General features: G+C 43.7%; 1 protein-coding gene across 1 annotated transcript in view; it reads left to right on the top strand.

Moving 5' to 3' along the window:
- acsl6 (acyl-CoA synthetase long chain family member 6) overlaps positions 1-18,703 on the top strand; it is a 96,214-nt gene that overhangs the window by 35,245 nt on the left and 42,266 nt on the right. The window contains exons 3-8 of the mRNA XM_084320858.1: positions 9,660-9,774; positions 10,038-10,102; positions 12,564-12,665; positions 14,679-14,778; positions 15,402-15,580; positions 17,657-17,689. Coding sequence (XP_084176984.1) covers positions 9,660-9,774; positions 10,038-10,102; positions 12,564-12,665; positions 14,679-14,778; positions 15,402-15,580; positions 17,657-17,689 — 594 coding nt within the window. The remainder of the gene's footprint in view (positions 1-9,659; positions 9,775-10,037; positions 10,103-12,563; positions 12,666-14,678; positions 14,779-15,401; positions 15,581-17,656; positions 17,690-18,703) is intronic.

Below are 18,703 nucleotides of genomic sequence, written 5' to 3'. Positions count from 1 at the left end.
GTTAGTTGAACAATCGGTATCGGTATCGGCGGCAAATTTTCATATCGGTGCACCCCTAGTCAGGAGAGAGATATCTTTACTTATTTCAAGACTGTCTTGCCAAACCAGGTTTGCTTACTGCACTGGCAGATTATTCTACTTGTTTAAAGCACTATTTTTTATTTCTTATCTTTGTCGGACCATTCTTTTCAGTGAGGAGTTCTCTCTCCTAATTGGATAAAAGGGGAACGGGATACCAGAAAATTTATTTTCTGTTTACTGCAGAGCGGAGCGACTGGGATATACCACATACAGCACCTTTAACACTGTGAGGTCGCTGAACAAGTCTCAAATAAAGTTTTTCACTGGATATACAGGTCAATGTAGTGTGTAATGTTCAGAACACCTTCAACTTGTGAGATGCAGCCCAATATATACCTTAATTTCTATGGTTAAGAAGAAAATAGCCACACTCCTATCTACTTTAGTGATGGGAGGTCCGGCTCTTCTAAGACAGCTGAGCTAAAACAGCTGAATCTTTGAAATGGCTCTTTTTATCAATTTTCTTTGTTACAAAAAAAAAAGACTTACTATTGTTAATTTTTTTAAATTTGTATTAAATTTATTCTGTATTTTTCACCCATCCCAATTTAGTCGTTATGCCTATTCTCTTTCTGGTCGTTGCGCACATTGCCCCACTGTCGGCCTGGGGAGGGTGTTGAACTACCACATGCCTCCTCTGATACATGTGGAGTTGCCAGCCGTTCCTTTTCACCTGACAGCGAGGAGTTTCACTGGGGGAACATAACGTGCACGGAGGTTCACGCTATTTCCCCCAGATGCTGAACAGGCGCCCCGAACGACCAGGACACAGTGCCGTCTGGGAGAAATGCGAGGCCCTGTGCGAGATTTAAACGCGAGCCCCCCCCCCCCCTAAAAGTTAAAAAAAAAAAAGAATAATAATAATTGTATATACTTTTTTTTTTTTTTTTTAATTTATTAACACATTCATGGCCATTTGGATCCGTCTAAAATCACTGTAGACGGCCAGCATTTCTAAACAGACTTGCATAGTCCGTGGGGATATTTGTAGAGCTTAAATCTATACTTTATAGTATTGCTATCTGTCCATTCTCATTGTCAATTGAGACCATAAACCGTCCCTTCAAAATGGCTTAAAAAAAAAAAAAAAAAAAAAATTGCATACAGTCAACGTATTCTTAAATAATAGCGCTGCCCGAGGCTGGGCATACAGTCAACGTATTCTTAAATAACAGCGCTGCCCGAGGCTTAGTGGCAATGCACCTGTACAGTCGTACACCTGGCAGTAACAGGTCAAATGCATAAAACACCCCTGGAACCTGATAAACAAGCTTAAAGCCAGGTTAATTTTTCAAGCACGACATGCAGATTTGCAGTTTTGCCTTATTTGAATCGAACTCTATAAGCTTAGTACACACGTCACAAACTGCACGAGCACAGTGTGAAATGTTCCCAGAGAGCAACTTGTAAAGCTGGAGTGATCATGAGCAGTAATGAGCAGTAATGTCCAGGCAGCAGAACAGTGCATAGCATTACTGCACATTCAATATTGATACCGGAGCAGACCATGTTGCATGATGCAACACACCGAGTGAGAGAGAGAGAGAGAGAGAGACAGAGAGAGATCCACGGCGGGAACAGAATAGATTGCATTAAAAACTCACCCTAACGCAGAATCAGGTCCAAGAGGAAGGAGACGACGTGTTCCTAGTTTATCTGCCACACGTTAGCACTCGATAACGTAGCTAACGCTAGCTAGCTAGGTTAGCTAACGCTAGTTAGCTGTCCCTGCCTTTAGCTAAGCTACTAGCCGACATGGCTAGCCCGACTGAACCACACGTTAGCACTCGATAACGTAGCTAAAGCTAACTAGCTAGCTAGGTTAGCTAACGCTAGTTAGCTGTCCCTGCCTTTAGCTAAGCTACTAGCCGACATGGCTAGCCTGACTGAACGTTCTAACACGCAACAACTTTCATCTTCAGTCCATCTGCCGAACGTCCTCTTCGTCTTGGCATAACCTAATGACTATACTTGGTATTGATAAGCTTACGGCACGCAGCGTTATTTCTTCTGCTCCGATGCTGCACAATTGGTTTTCAAAAGTATGATGCTCTTGGCCGTGGATAGCGCCGAATAAACCCCGTACCTGTACCCGCTCCCCTCGTGGATAATACCGGTCTTCTTCACATCTCTCTACCAACTACCAGACCGACGCCAACCAGCTCCCCCTAGTGTTAGTCCTCCCACGATGCTTTGCACAAAAGTAAACGGGTCATTGAATGAAACCAATAGTATATCTGCAGAGCCCGGCACACTATTCTACAAACGTGTCTAATGTGAAATATATAAGCATGTAAGCAAAACTAGATTTCAGGTCTGTGATGGAAAGTGATTGTTAACATTCTATTTATTTGTATTTTTATCGCGACTGCACTGCTCGCACACCCCTAGCAGCGGCCCTGCCAGGACACGTACCCCACCCGCTAACACTGCCAATTGTGTTAGTAGGGACGACTGACCAAGCCGGAGGTACCGCTGACAGCTGGATTCGATCCCAGAGCCTCCGCGGTGGTGGGCGAGTGCTTAGTCCACTGCGCTACCCAGTCGCCATTGTTTAACATTTTAAATTAATCAAACCTTTAATGAACAACTGAACACAGAACCACAGCAAACAAATAAAATAAATAAAGTTCTGCACTCAGCGTTGCAGTCTCCAATATTGTTGAAATGCAGCCAGATGTTGCTTCTTTTTCTATGTTCGCCCATTTATTAACTTTTCCCCCCGACTCTGTTATTTAAATCTGGCTCCCCGTCTCTCTGTCGCTGTGTGTGTGTGTGTGTCTCTCTCTGTCGCTGTGTGTGTGTGTGTGTGTGTGTGTGTGTGTGTGTGTGTGTGTGTGTGTGTGTGTGTGTGTGTGTGTGTGTGTGTGTGTGTGTGTGTGTGTGTGTGTGTGTGTGTGTGTGTGTGTGTGTGTGTGTGTGTGTGTGTGTGTGTGTGTGTGTGTGTGTGTGTGTGTGTGTGTGTGTGTGCACTGTGTCTGGGTGTGTGTGTGTGTGTGTGTGTGTGTGTGTGTGCGCATGTGTGTGTGTGTGTGTGTGTGTATGTATGTGTGTGTGTGTGTGTGTGTGTGTGTGTGTGTGTGTTCGTTTTCCCCGTAGGTTTAGTTTTTCTCTCACGCCCTCTTGGTGTGTATAGGATCTCAATCCCTCCACCACGTGCCCAGGAATGCAACGGATTTGCAACCCAGTAGTAGATAATTTCATCAACCAGCTGTTGTGCGCCACACACACACAGCCATGTCCTTTTTTTATGAGCTGTGCTTGTCATTTGAGAGCTTGTTCACAGCAGCTGTAGTGCACTACAGTCTGAAAGGTTAAATGTAAGTGTGTATTTGTATTTGTGTGTGTGTGTGTGTGTGTGTGTGTGTGTGTGTGTGTGTGTGTGCGTGCGTGCCTGTACAAACCACACAAACACACATGTACACACGTTAACATGTGTACATATGTGTTTATGTGGTTTGTACGCACACACCACACACGCACACGCACACACCAGGGCAGTTTCAGGTCTGCCCTGTATTCTGTCATTTCATTCTTGCCTCTCTCTCTCTCTCTCTCTCTCTCTCTCTCTCTCTCTCTCTCTCTCTCTCTCTCTCTCTCTCCCCTCTCTCTCTCTCTCTCTCTCTCTCTCTCTCTCTCTCTCTCTCGCACACGTGCCCAGTTCCCAGAATCCTCTCTTTGTAATTCTTCAATGAAGAGAAGGAAGCAATTTCACTGAGCCCTCATTTGTATCGCTATCATTTGCCCCTGGGGCGAAAAGACATCATTCATGAGATATACAGTAGGGCAGCACGCTCAACAGCACAGCATCTGCTTTCCCTCACGCTGAACTAGGGTGAGCGCTCGTATGTGAACCTCGTCGTGGCAAGATGGGATACGGCTACGGCTGGACGTGGTGCAACTATCTCTCTTACCAGGCTTGCATCATTTCCATGACGACAGAGTGAAAGGTTTAGATTAAAATGTATTGTCATCATACAGCACAAGTACAGTACAACAAGAAGAGGTTTGGAGTGCAAATGTAACAGTAAAGTGCAATAGTAATATACAATGTACAGGTGATTTGTTATAAAATATATACATTAGTACTACTGGGTGTAGTGTTAATCAGATGTATATTATTAAAGGTCCTTATGAGAGGACACACACATTATACCTACATTTATACATATACACAGGGACCGAAACTAAAGCCCGCCGCCCGCCAGGGGCGGGCTGTTTTTACCTTTGGCGCATGACACTTAGAGAGCTGCCCGCCGTGTGGCGTGTAGACGTGTAGTTCATAACTTCATAACGATACTCTTGTGCGAGTACAGATTATAGCCGCTCGTCTTTTTTTTCTCCGCCGCGAGATCGTTAAAAAACTACAAGTCCCACGTCGCACTAGGTCCAATCACAGTAGAGTGACGTGACTGGTTTCATGAGAAAAAAAGCAAATGACCAATCGGAAGCTATCATTTGGCTTGTTTACTTCCATCTGCTCTAGTCTATATCGGACCTCCAAGAGCTAACGTTACTGTTTAAACAATGACCCAGTCAACTATTCACTTTTAGTTTAATACATGACGAGGCATTGTCTAACGGTATCTAGCTGGCTAGCTACTGATAGCTGCTGATATCAACAAATGCTCCAGAAATAGTCTACTCGAGTGCATAATACCTCCGGTCCCTCGTTAGCTAGCTTAGCTAGCTCACGTTGATCCATCTGTCCCAGTAAACTAAATTGTCTTAACGTTATCTACCGGGCTAGCAGTAGCTACAGATAGCTCCTGATATCAATGTCTTATAACATTGATTGAATGCGTATTCTAGCTGAGGGCATGTTGAATGTGATTTGACAAAAGAACGGTAACGTTATAAATAGGTCCAGCTGCATCGCCGGAGAATCCTTGCATGCTGAATGTAGGGTCTAGCTGAATATAGGGTCTAGCTGCAGGGCCGGAGAATCCTTGCTGGAGCTGGAGGCTACTCAAGTATACACACAGACAGTGGAGCTGTTTGCAGATAGCAAGCATTTTGACTTATTGCGTGGTGGCGATGTCTCGCAGATAATACAACTACAAGTATGATTATATAATATATATTTTATTTAAATTTTTTTTTTATATAAAATATATATATATATTTTTTTAATCAAACAAATTTTGGCAGGTAAGAAATATGCTTGGCGGGTAGACTCTTCCCATCTACCCGCCACTGGCCGGTGAGTCAAAAAGTTAATTTCGCTCCCTGCATATACAGTATAAAGACATACATTATACCTACATATATATATACAGTATATATAGACACACACATACCTACATTCATACATATACAGTATACAGTATAAAGACACATACATTATACATACAATATAAAGACACACATTATACCTACATACATACAGTATATATAGACACACACATTATACCTACATACATATATACAATATAGTCTCACACATTGTCGAACTCTTTAGGAGCAAAGAGAGCCGAATGTATTTTATTGACTCAAAATTACATATATTATTTATCCAAAACAAATGGTATAATTGAAATGTCCCCTAAATGATCAAATGTACTCCTTGCAACTATTTTCAAAAGTAAATTGAAATTAAATGAACTTTAGGAGTAAAGAAATAATAATTTATATCAGACAGGCATCTATGCGGGCAGCACGGGAGGGCTTGACTGGTTTAACGACAGCTCAATCAGCAGGGAGTGCATTGTGCTCAGTGAGTTGGCTGCAGTCAGACATGGAACGTGATAGCCCAATGGTTTATAACCTGCTATTGTGACAAGTTGACAACCATTTGTCAGCCAAATAAATGACAAACTAAGGTCAAAGAAAAGTCACAGAGTTATATCCTTCCTTTATCACGTTGCCTGAGCCCTTCAAGTGGGGAAAACAAGAACAAACTTGACACACATTATACCTATATTCATACATATATAGTATGTATAGACACACACATTCGCTCACACATTCATACCCACGTACATACATAAACCAAGTATATATAAATAACCTTTACAAAGCATGTTTACAGCTGAACCTCTATTAAGAATACGATAATTTCAAAATATCAGATATGAATCATTCAGTAGTTGTACACGCAATAAGATCATTTATAAGAATGACTATAAGATTTCCCACTTTGTACTGTCATCTCCACACCTACAGTACTACTGACAGGTGGGATTATGGACCAAACCTGAACGAACATCCTCTCAGAAGGAGTTCCCTGGGACCGAATGACTTGATGGATTTACTCTGGGGGGGGGGGGATCCACTGAACTAAACTACACATACACTGCACTGCATCTAAACCTGAGCTCATGCTCACAGTGCGCCACAACAACGCTAACAGGATAATCCAAGTCAATCGTGCTTTGCCATCGTTGTGTTTCCGCTTGACATAACATGGCATGAAGATGGATTGGCCATTTTGTAGAGCAGAGAAAATAATTTCCTCACCTGCCCCTTTCTCTGTTATCCATGGAGCGGCCCGTCTGGATGATGGAGACGGATTGGTTCTCGGCTATAATTAAATGTTGTATAGTAGTCATAGTAGCCACCGCCACATGTTCTGTGTTGTGGAACACATTGGTAACCGAGATATGTAAGTGAAACACGTGAATGCTGTTACTTCAATCAATATATGAAATAATACTAATTAAAAATTAAACAAACCTTTTACTATTATGTACTGTGCTACTATACTACTACTGTATCTACTACTGTATACTAGTACCTACCATTATGTCTATACTACTATGCACTCAGAATAATACATGAATAATACCACTTACCCTTAGCCGCCAGAGGTGTACCCCTCCTGCTGACTTCTTGTACGAAATGTGTGCGTCGCTTTGGATACATTTACATTGACATTTAACATTTAGTCATTTAGCCGACACTTTTATCCAAAGACTTACAAATGATGAACAACAAGTCAGCAAGAGGGGTACATCTCTGGCAGCTAAGGGTCGGTGGCATTGTAGTATCGAGCTTGAGTGTTACAGTACATATTACATAATATATCATAATAGTAGGGCGGCTACGTGGCGTAGTGGGCAAGGCGCTCGCCACAAATGCGGAGACGCTGGGCTCGCCTGTTCGAGCCCAGCGCTCCACATTGCTTTCAGTTTAGCTGGTCGTTCATACTAATGATTGGCCGTATTAGGGGTGGGAAACTGATGGGTGGGGATCGGGCGTTGTGGACAGCGCCTCCTACAGGTCGGTTGGTGCGCTGCGCAGTAGAATCAGGAAGTGTCGGGGGCAGCGTGAGCCTCCCACGCGCTACTCCTCGCCACTGAGAGATCGAGCTGCGCAGGTGAAAAGATGCGACTGCTGTTACCTCAAGTACCGGAGGGGACTTGTGCTATGTATGACTTAGTCCACATTGCAGCCGGCTTGTGGGAGGCAAGAAACAGCGTTCGTGACAGGGGAGGGTTGAATTGGATGATACGAAATTGGGATGGGAGAAAAATATAGAAAATGGGATAAAAGTGGATACAAATATATATATATATCATAATAGTACAGATATATTAGCATGATAGGTAGTAGTATAAGTATAGTAGTAGGGTACATAATAGTAAAAAGACAGTAAGAAGGTTCGTTTAGCTAAATTAAAAAAAATACATTTACATTTAGGCAGCTAAATTACTAAATGTAAATGTACTGTAAAGGTGACTCCCACAAATCACAAATTAATACTTAAAATGTATTTTAACACCTGTAAATCACTGTATCAAACTGTATTTGTGTCTGATTTGGTGATTTGAGAGACTTCCTGTCTGTTTCTCACACTCTATAGACCTAATAGCTATTGATATTACACTGCAACAGGAAATAAACCTTTTATGTTGTTATTCTATAATAAAACACAAGATATTTGTGCCCTAATGATAAGGATAAGCGCCCAATGAAGAAACCCACTCCTGTTGGCAAAATAAAGTGTAACATGCCTATAAATACTTGTACTGTGGAACCAGACACTGTGAAGCCCATCTAATACCACTATCAAAAACTGTCTCCCATTCAAGATACGATAAGATATTCCTTCACTGATCTCCTTGGGGAAATGTGGACGTCATAGCAGCATGGTGGAGGTGGGGGGGGGGGGGGTACAGGTATGGGCAGGGCGATAGTAGAAAGACATAAATATAGGCAATGAAACTAGATCTGTATATAAAATGATGTGAGGGGAAAGAATGAACAGTGTAAACAATATAATTAACTCTGAATATGAGAAAGTAAACAGTGTAATAATCAAAGGTGCAGATGAGGGTCTGTATGCCCTATCTGTTATATTATATGTTACAGTAAATATGGGCCAAGTAAAGTAAACAGTATATACGCAGGTGCAGTATACAGTACACACCCTAACTGGCATGATATAGGTCATACGTATAATACGTTGTACATACGTGCAGGTTCTTTCCTTTCATTTGCTCTAGGCCGTTTATTAACTCTTGGCCACAGCTCTTCTCTCTGACCGACACGCTGGCCTCAGTACCGTCTACATCCCCTCCTGCTGCATGTTCCCCCCCCTCCTCCTCCTCAGTGACAGGGTTAATGATATGCCGCAAGCTGTGGTTTTCGTCCGCCTGTCCACTGGACTTCAACCGGCTGACTCACTCAACCGACTTCTCAAGAAGCGCTGATCAATGTGGCAAACCTGCGCTCCCTCTACCGGGCACCTCTTCCCTCCCTGATGCATTATTTTATTTATTCTTGTATAAAATATTTTTATACACAAAACAAAACAAACACAATATAGTAACAATAACAAGACCTCACAATACCACAATAATAACAACAACAATGACATTAGCAATAACAATAATAATAAACACAGAACATAACAATATAACAAATAAATCAACGTATACTATTACAGACACCACAAAAGACAATTCCTCCCTTCCCTGATGTCTTCTGAGGCCTTTTACTGTCGTTACTTTCTGCTTTACTTTCTGGACACCTGTAGCTTCTCTCCCTCTACCACTACTCCCCTGTCCTCCACTGATGCACTCACCCTGCTCACAGTGCTGCTCTCTATAGTTCTGGAGGACAGAGACCCTGAATCGCTCATCCAACGTACAGTATAGTGCTGTCTGTTGTTCCATGGTCTGTAACCGTGTTCTGCCCTTGAGTCATCTCCCGCCCCTGTTCTTGCTGACTCTTGGGTCACGTTTGAAATGGTCTATATTTATCTCTTATCTTTTATCCACTCTCTGCCTCCCCACTAATTTTCTCTAACTCCATCTCTCTCCTTCCCTCCTTCTCTCTTTCTATCTCTTCCATTCCGTCTCTTTCTCTCCCTCTCTCACTCCCCCCTCTCTCTCCCTCCCTCCTCCCTCCCACTCTCTCCCTCCCTCCTCTCTCTCCCTCCTTCCTCTTTCTCTTCCCCCACCCTTTCCCTCCCCCTTTCTCTCTCACTCTCCCTCCCCCCTCTCTCTCTCTTCCCCTCACTCTCTCTCCTCCCTCTCTCTCTTCCCCCTCTCTCCCCCCTCCTCTCCCTCTCTCTCTCTCTCTTCCCCCCACTTTTACTTTCTCCCCTCTCTCTCTCTCTCTTTCTCTCTCAGTGTGAAGGCGGGGGTCGTAGATCCATGATGGGCGACAGCTCCAAGCTGCTGACTCATTACCATGACGACGCTAAAACCATGTACGAGGTCTTCCAGAGAGGCCTGCATATAGCTGGTGGGTAATAGTAAGCAGTTTAATGTACTGTGTAGTACTGGGCAGACACACACCCCTACCCTTGTGTAGGGGCCATGTACACACCATGTACACACCTGGCCATAGGCATACTTGTGCAATGTGCATGCACATACACACTGAGTGTACATAATTGCTACACACAAAGACACTGCAAATACAATACATTTCTTCATTTGTTAAGATAGCTTAGTTTAATTTAATTTAATCCAACTAAACTTGTTGTTTTTACGTGTGTTTAACAGGTGATGGTCCCTGCCTAGGCTCCCGGCTACCCAACCAGCCTTACAAGTGGTTGTCCTACAAAGAGGTTAGCACCATCTAAGACGCACCTGATCAAGCACAACAGCGCAGGGCAACACAAATGCAAATGTCTGATTAATGACAATTTACCATATTCACACGGCGGCCATTTTGTTTGTTGCCCGCCAATGCCGCGTGTTGCGTAGCTCGCGTGACACATTACAGGAAGTGAGAAGGACTCAGTTAGTCGCCCCTTTGAAAGGTGGGCCGTCTCGTTTCACAGTTTGTGTGTTAGTACGACTACCAGAGACGCAAATGTATGTAGGCTACACAAGTGAGGTTTTCACAATATGTAACCTTTAAAGAACTAAAAACCTACTTCGATAATATGGCAGGGTGACCTTGAGAAAGGCACTGAACCCCCAAACTGCTCCAGGGGGGGGGGGGGGGGGGGGGGGGGGGGCGCTGCGGGGGCTGCCCTCTGACCTCCGACCTCTCTGATGGAATGCATGTGGAGACTGTGTATGTGTATCTAGAAGGGATATGGGGGAAAGACACACTTCAATTACCTTGTATAAACTGACAACAAAGTAGATATTATTCTATAAAAAATACATGGTCTAATCTGAGTGTTGACTAACCCATGTTATCTCAATGGGGCAGGGTAGACGGTCGGTAAACGAGTTTGTCTTGTAGTCCGAGTTGCAAACCCGTGCCATCTCTGTGGAATGCCAGGTTCTATATGGAAACATTGTACGCTACATTGTACATTACAAATGTACGCATTATATAGTAATAACACCATTATTATTATTATGTTCTACTCTATTATTATTACTATTTCTATTATTGTCTTTTCCCCCTGCCTTTACCTCCCCTCCCCCATGCTGCTATGGCAGCTGAGTGAATTAACAGAGGAACACTTGATGTATTGAGACCAGTACGCCCTCCATAATGAGTACAGTGTGACCCATATAGTCTGCGTTTCATAAAGAAACGGCTCATAACTTGTACTTTTTATGGCCCCTGCAAACGACAGTGAGCCAGGGTCGTAACAAGCCTACACACCGAATTAACACACAGCTAGCTTAGTTTCACACGCTGTAACCTTGCCGCTATCTTATCCCCCTGATCCCTCCCTCACTCCCTCTGACACACCGAAGGTTGGTCATACCACAACACACTCCCGACCGGAAGACCTATCATTGAAAGACGTGCATACATAGTTCAGCCATGCCATTCCTAGCCGAGATACGCGACTTTCTGTAATTTACTGATGTTTAGTTTAGTTTAGTTTAGTTGGTTTAGTTTAGTGTTTATTTGACCTTGGGCAGGGGTACAAATCAGATAAAACACAGGACAATAATACAAGGCAGGAAAAAGTGATGTCATCATCACTGACAATGAAAAGCTGCTGGACTGTAGCTTGTTTCAAACATCCTGTGATGAAGCACATGTTTTATGTATTTTTGTATAAATATTGCACCACAACTTATAATTGAATATCTGAATATCCGTAGAAACTCAGTTTTAAGCCAGGAATAGATCAATACAGTCCGTATTAAGTAATGTTGCATTTCTTTTTCAAATGTAGCCTTTTTAGAGCGCCTACCCTATAACTGTTATTATCTCAGGTATGTTTACATGTAGGACAATGCACCTGCTCAGTGCACAGTGGTCCAGACAAACAAATATGAATATGAATATCCTCTAATGGAGGAATGGGGGCGACAGTGGCTCAGGAAGTAGAGCGGTCGGCTGCATGGTAATCCTCCCGGGCAGCGTGTCGAAGTGTCCTTGAGCAAGACACTTAACCCCTAACTGCTCTCGATTGCATGGTTGCCTCCGCCATCTGTGTGTGAATGTGTGAGTGAATGGGTGAATATGAGGCACAGAATTGTAAAGCGCTTTGGATAAAAGCACTATATAAATTACATACTTGTATTTTTTTGGTTCTAATGTCCCCAAATGAATGGCCTATATATTCTTTATTGATCAGTAAAAGCAATATATTTGATTGATACTCAGTTTAGTTCTCAGAAGCTAAACATCAGCGTAACACCAGGGGCGTCAGTGGCTCAGGAGGTAGAGCAGTCGTCTGGTAATCCAGAGGTTCTCAGTTCGATTCCTGCTCCTCCCGGGCAGCACGTTGAAGTGTCCTTGAGCAAGACACTTAACCCCTAATTGCTCCTGATGTGCAGGTTGGCACCATGCATGGTTGCCTCCGCCATCGGTGTGTGAATGTGTGAGTGAATGGGTCAAATGTGAGGAATTTTTTTTAAAGCGCTTTGGATAAATGCAGCCATTTACCATTTACATCAGTGCATCATTGCCTTTATTTCAGAATCACAATCACTTTCACCAAACGTATAGAATGCATAAGGAATTTGACTTGGTTATCAGAACGTGATGCAACCTACAGCATGTGCAACCGCATACAGCGTAGGCCATATCAAACCCATACAATAACCATGCAATATAGTCCCGCCCCACTGCACTCAGCTGTTGTCTCACTTCCTGTTTTCTAGGTGACTGCCCGGGCAGAGTATCTCGGGTCAGGTCTCCTGCACCAGGGCTGCCAGCCCAACCCAGACCAGTTCATAGGAGTGTTTTCCCAGAACAGGCCAGAGGTGAACTCTCTCTCTCTCTCTCTCTCTCTCTCTCTCTCTCTCTCTCTCTCTCTCTCTCTCTCTCTCTCTCTCTCTCTCTCTCTCTCTCTCTCTCTCTCTCTCTCTCTCTCTCTCTCTCTCTCTCTCTCTCTCTCTCTCTCTCTCTCTCTCTCTCTCTCTCTATATATATATATATATATATACAGTGACCATGTTAACAGGTTAGAGCAGCTACACAGTGACCATGTTAACAGGTTAGAGCAGCTACACAGTGACCATGTTAACAGGTTAGAGCAGCAGCCACACAGTGACCATGTTAACAGGTTAGAGCAGCTACACAGTGACCATGTTAACAAGTTAGAGCAGCTACACAGTGACCATGTTAACAGGTTAGAGCAGCTACACAGTGACCATGTTAACAGGTTAGAGCAGCTACACAGTGACCATGTTAACAGGTTAGAGCAGCTACACAGTGACCATGTTAACAGGTTAGAGCAGCTACACAGTGACCATGTTAACAGGTTAGAGCAGCTACACAGTGACCATGTTAACAGGTTAGAGCAGCTACACAGTGACCATGTTAACAGGTTAGAGCAGCTACACAGTGACCATGTTAACAGGTTAGAGCAGCTACACAGTGACCATGTTAACAGGTTAGAGCAGCTACACAGTGACCATGTTACTGTAACAGGTTAGAGCAGCTACACAGTGACCATGTTAACAGGTTAGAACAGCTACACAGTGACCATGTTAACAGGTTAGAGCAGCTACACAGTGACCATGTTAACAGGTTAGAGCAGCTACACAGTGACCATGTTAACAGGTTAGAGCAGCTACACAGTGACCATGTTAACAGGTTAGAGCAGCTACACAGTGACCATGTTAACAGGTTAGAGCAGCTACACAGTGACCATGTTAACAGGTTAGAGCAGCTACACAGTGACCATGTTAACAGGTTAGAGCAGCTACACAGTGACCATGTTAACAGGTTAGAGCAGCTACACAGTGACCATGTTAACAGGTTAGAGCAGCTGCTACACAGTGACCATGTTAACAGGTTAGAGCAGCTACACAGTGACCATGTTAACAGGTTAGAGCAGCTACACAGTGACCATGTTAACAGGTTAGAGCAGACACACAGTGACCATGTTAACAAGTTAGAGCAGCTACACAGTGACCATGTTAACAGGTTAGAACAGCCACACAGTGATCATGTTAACAGGTTAGAGCAGCTACACAGTGACCATGTTAACAGGTTAGAGCGACCATGTTAACAGGTTAGAGCAGCAGCTACACAGTGACCATGTTAACAGGTTAGAGCAGCTACACAGTGACCATGTTAACAGGTTAGAGCAACTACACAGTGACCATGTTAACAGGTTAGAGCAGCTACACAGTGACCATGTTAACAGGTTAGAGCAGCTACACAGTGACCATGTTAACAGGTTAGAGCAGCTACACAGTGACAGCCATGATGTAACCATTGTGTCCCAAACATAAGATAGATAGATAGATAGATAGATAGATAGATAGATAGATAGATAGATAGATAGATAGATAGATAGATAGATAGATAGATAGATAGATAGATAGATAGATAGATAGATAGATAGATAGATAGATAGATAGATAGATAGATAGATAGATAGATAGATCGATCGATCGATCGATCGATCGATAGATCGATAGATCGATCGATCGATCGATAGATAGATAGATAGATAGATAGATAGATAGATAGATAGATAGATAGATAGATAGATAGATAGATAGATAGATAGATAGATAGATAGATAGATAGATAGATAGATAGATAGATAGATAGATAGATAGATCGATCGATAGATAGATAGATAGATAGATAGATCGATCGATCGATCGATCGATAGATAGATAGATAGATAGATAGATAGATAGATAGATAGATAGATAGATAGATAGATAGATAGATAGATAGATAGATAGATAGGCCTGGGTCATCTTTTTAGGTCAAAGATAAATAACACACACATGATTGTCTGTCTGTCGTTCTAGTGGATCATCTCAGAATTAGCCTGTTACACTTATTCCATGGTGGTGGTTCCTCTCTACGATACACTGGGCCCTGACGCCATACGGTACATCATTAACACCGGTAAGAACACACACACACACACACACACACACACACACACACACACACACACACACACACACACACACACACACACACACACACACACACACACACACACACACACACACACACACACACACACACACACACACACACACACACACACACACACACACACACACACACACACACACACACACACACATAGATAGAGAGGTCCTTGTTACTCTCTAATTTACCTACCTCTAATTATCTATATTTTTTATTGACTATATGTCAACGTTGTTTTTTTCTGTTGCCGTCAGGGTATGGGAGGTGGCTGGAGAACACTAACTGTGAATCTTTTTGATAAACCACTGTCAGTATAGGTGTGTGTGTGTCTGTGCGTGTGTGCGTGTGTGTGTGTCAGTGTGTGCGCGTGTGTGTGTGTCAGTGTGTCAACTTCCCGTTGAGCCTGAGGATCTGAAGTAATTTCCTCAATTGTCACGAAATTAAAAAGTGACACTGACTGGCTTCAAATGAATGTCACTGGACTCACTCTCTAAGCTCATGACTCATGACTCTCATGTGAGTTTCATTTGGGTACGTTTCCTTTTCTTTCCCTCACGTCTGTGTGGGTGCTCTGTTGTGTGCCCTCTCAGCGGACATCTCCACGGTGATCTGCGACAAGGCGGAGAAGGCCCAGGTGCTTCTGGGTAACGTGGAGCGGCTCGAGACTCCGGCCCTGCGGAGAATCATCCTCATGGACGCCTTCGACCCCGACCTCCTGGAGCGCGCGGAGGGGTGCGGCGTCCATGTCCAGGCCCTGAAAGAGGTGGAGGTACGGGAATCCAACGCACCTCGTCAGAAAGGCAATCAAAGAGTGTGTGTGTGTGTGTGTGTGTGTGTGTGTGTGTGTGTGTGTGTGTGTGTGTGTGTGTGTGTGTGTGTGTGTGTGTGTGTGTGTGTGTGTGTGTGTGTGCGTGCGTGCGTGCGTGCGTGCGTGCGTGCGTGCGTGCGTGCGTGCGTGCGTGCGTGCGTGCGTGCGTGCGTGCGTGCGTGCGTGCGTGCGTGCGTGCGTGCGTGCGTGCGTGCGTGCGTGCGTGCGTGCGTGCGTGCGTGCGTGCGTGCGTGCGTGCGTGTGTGTGTGTCTCTCTTTGTGTTCCCGTTGAGCCTGAGATGGATAAGTATGGATAAATGAGGTGTTCCGGTGAAAAAAACCAGGTATCCACCACACCTGCTGCATATCCTCATTCCACCTCCGGTACACACGCCCACGGTACTGTCCAACAGATGATTTATGACTGCAATAAAACCACACAGCCTAAACGGTGGCCAAAAAGTGAAAGGAACATGCCCATTATGGGACATTCACTTACCATGAGACAGAATGAGACAAGAATGAGCCCCTAGGCGTTGGCCAACTAACACCTCTCTCTGAGTTTAAGCTAGGCTACCGGTACTGCCCACTTCCATTCATTGTGCTAAGCTAGGCTAACGTGCTGCCGGATGTGCTTTCTACGGAACGCACACAGACGGTGTCTTGTCTTCTTGTCAAGCGAATTTCATATGTGATAAGAAAACATATTCTTGAATTGTGTTATGTCCTCATTTACATTTGTACATTGGGAAGCACTTCAAATATTTTCATTACACAAATTAAATGGACATAACTAATAATTACTTGGTAATGGCAAGACAATTATTTGTAATCATGGGCGAATGCAGTAGGTTTACCTGGGAAAGCACTTGATGATTACATGATTACAAATAATTAACCTAATCTCAAATCCTATCACAACCGCTTCCCAATTGTCATTGGAGGATCAAGAAAAGAGGGCGGGACATGAAATAGGTCAATGACTTGTGCTGAGAAAGCACTTTATAATAGTCCATAATAGAGGCATTGCACGGACTGTTTGTGTAGTAGTTCTTTCTTCCAACATGGCTGCCTGTAACCATTGGTAACTACATAGGCCACATTTCTGTGTGGTGGTAGAGCAGGTAAAACACATTACTGTCCTACTGTGACTTGTTTACAAGATCCCATAATTAAGCAATTTATTAAATCTTTTCTTGACACATTTCTCATATATCTCATAAAAGACCAAAGGGCATTCTAAACATTCCGTGAAAGGCCTCTATTATTTGCCATACAGATCCTAAACCAGAAACTACCACCAGGCATCAAAATGGTTTGTCAGTTGTAGCCAGTGATCTTAACTAATAGCTGATAACTTAAATTGTGTAATAACTTCTTGTAATGAGTTTTACTACCAATGTCTGAGACACAGTTGCTGTCTCTCTGCCTCTCAAATATCTCATTTCGTGGCTGTAGAGTTGAGTAGAGTTGCTCCAACACAAAGAGCATATCTCGTCTTATCATCTCGTTTTGAGAAAGAAAACTGTTTATATAGTCCATTCCAGCTCGCTGCCTGCACTCACGGTAGCGTTTACAGTAATCCCCGCCCTTATCCCTCGTACGGCAGCTCCTAATGCTCAATTATCTTAGTCAAAACACACAGGCCTGTGAAACCGGTCCAGTCGGCTTAGACAGACCGTTTCTCTGGATCACTTGATCTCCCTCTGTGCCAAATTAACCCATTAGTATCTGATGTCATATCTAGTTCCGCACCCGTGTAAAGTCTTGAACGTGAAAACATTTGGTATCTATTTAATATTTGATAGAACACACACGCGAACATACATGGCCAATGTTTTTGACTTTCTGCACTGGTACCTAGATCATATTACAAAAACAAACAAACGGGACACTTAAAATGTGTGAAACATCTTGCTTTTTGATGTGTGTGTGTGTGTGTGTGTGTGTGTGTGTGTGTGTGTGTGTGTGTGTGTGTGTGTGTGTGTGTGTGTGTGAAGTGTAAATCAAACTAATGATGTTGTTTGTTTCTTACAGGCCTTGGGCAGAGAACACCATAGAAACCCTATAGTGAGTACATCTCCAAACTAAACATACATTCTACACCGTAGGATATTTAGGTCATTTTAGAGTTAGGGGTTGGGTTAGGTTAAGGTTAGGATAATGGTTAAGGTACGGCATGTAGTCAATGGAATTTTGTCCTCACAAGTATAGTGTGTGTGTGTGTGTGTGTGTGTGTGTGTGTGTATGCTCCCTCTATGAAGTACTCCACAAACGTATTGAATCAAATGTACTAATTGAGTAACATTGTAATTAGCGGTCCATCTGTCTGACAGAGCATTCCATTTCATGTAGTCTGATGATAATAATAATAATAATTCATTTAATTTATATAGCGCTTCTCAAAACCCGAAGTCGCTGACAGTAGTCGGGAGCAGGGGTACAAACAAAGAGACGAAAGCAAAGAAACAAAACAAAACAACAAAGAAACAAAAACAAAGGAACATGAGACCATGAGGGGAACGGGGGAGACAGCCTGATAGCACAAAAAAAGACTAGAGACATATCGATCAGGTTGGAGGGGAGGGGGGGGTTTAGGGGTGGGGGGGGTTGAAGGCAAGGGAGAACAGGTGGGTTTTGAGGCGAGCTTTGAAGGTGGAGAGTGTAGGGGAGTCTCTGATGGACTGGGGGATGGAGTTCCAGAGTCGGGGTGCAGTGCGAGAGAAGGCCCGATCTCCGAAGTTTTTAAGCTTGGATGTTGGGACAGTGAGGGAGGCAGTGGAGGAGGACCGGAGGGAACGGGTTGGGCGGTAGGGGAGAAGGAGATCAGTCAGGTAGGGGGGGGCCAGGCTGTGGAGGGCTTTGAAGGTGAGGAGTAGTGTTTTAAAGTTAATGCGGTGTTTGATCGGGAGCCAGTGGAGGGAGTGGAGGACAGGAGTGATGTGTTCGCGGGACCGGGTGTTAGTGAGGAGGCGGGCGGCTGAATTGGGTTATATGATGGGTTTCATATAGTCTGGGGGTTATTTAAACCATCTGATATTCAGACATTACCTCCTCTGTGGTAGATCAAAAGTCTGCCCTCAC

The sequence above is a fragment of the Notolepis coatsorum genome (genome assembly GCF_963971535.1).
Source record: "Notolepis coatsorum genome assembly, chromosome: 8".
Taxonomy (NCBI): Eukaryota; Metazoa; Chordata; class Actinopteri; order Aulopiformes; family Paralepididae; genus Notolepis; species Notolepis coatsorum.
This window is presented reverse-complemented; position numbering and strand designations above follow the sequence as displayed.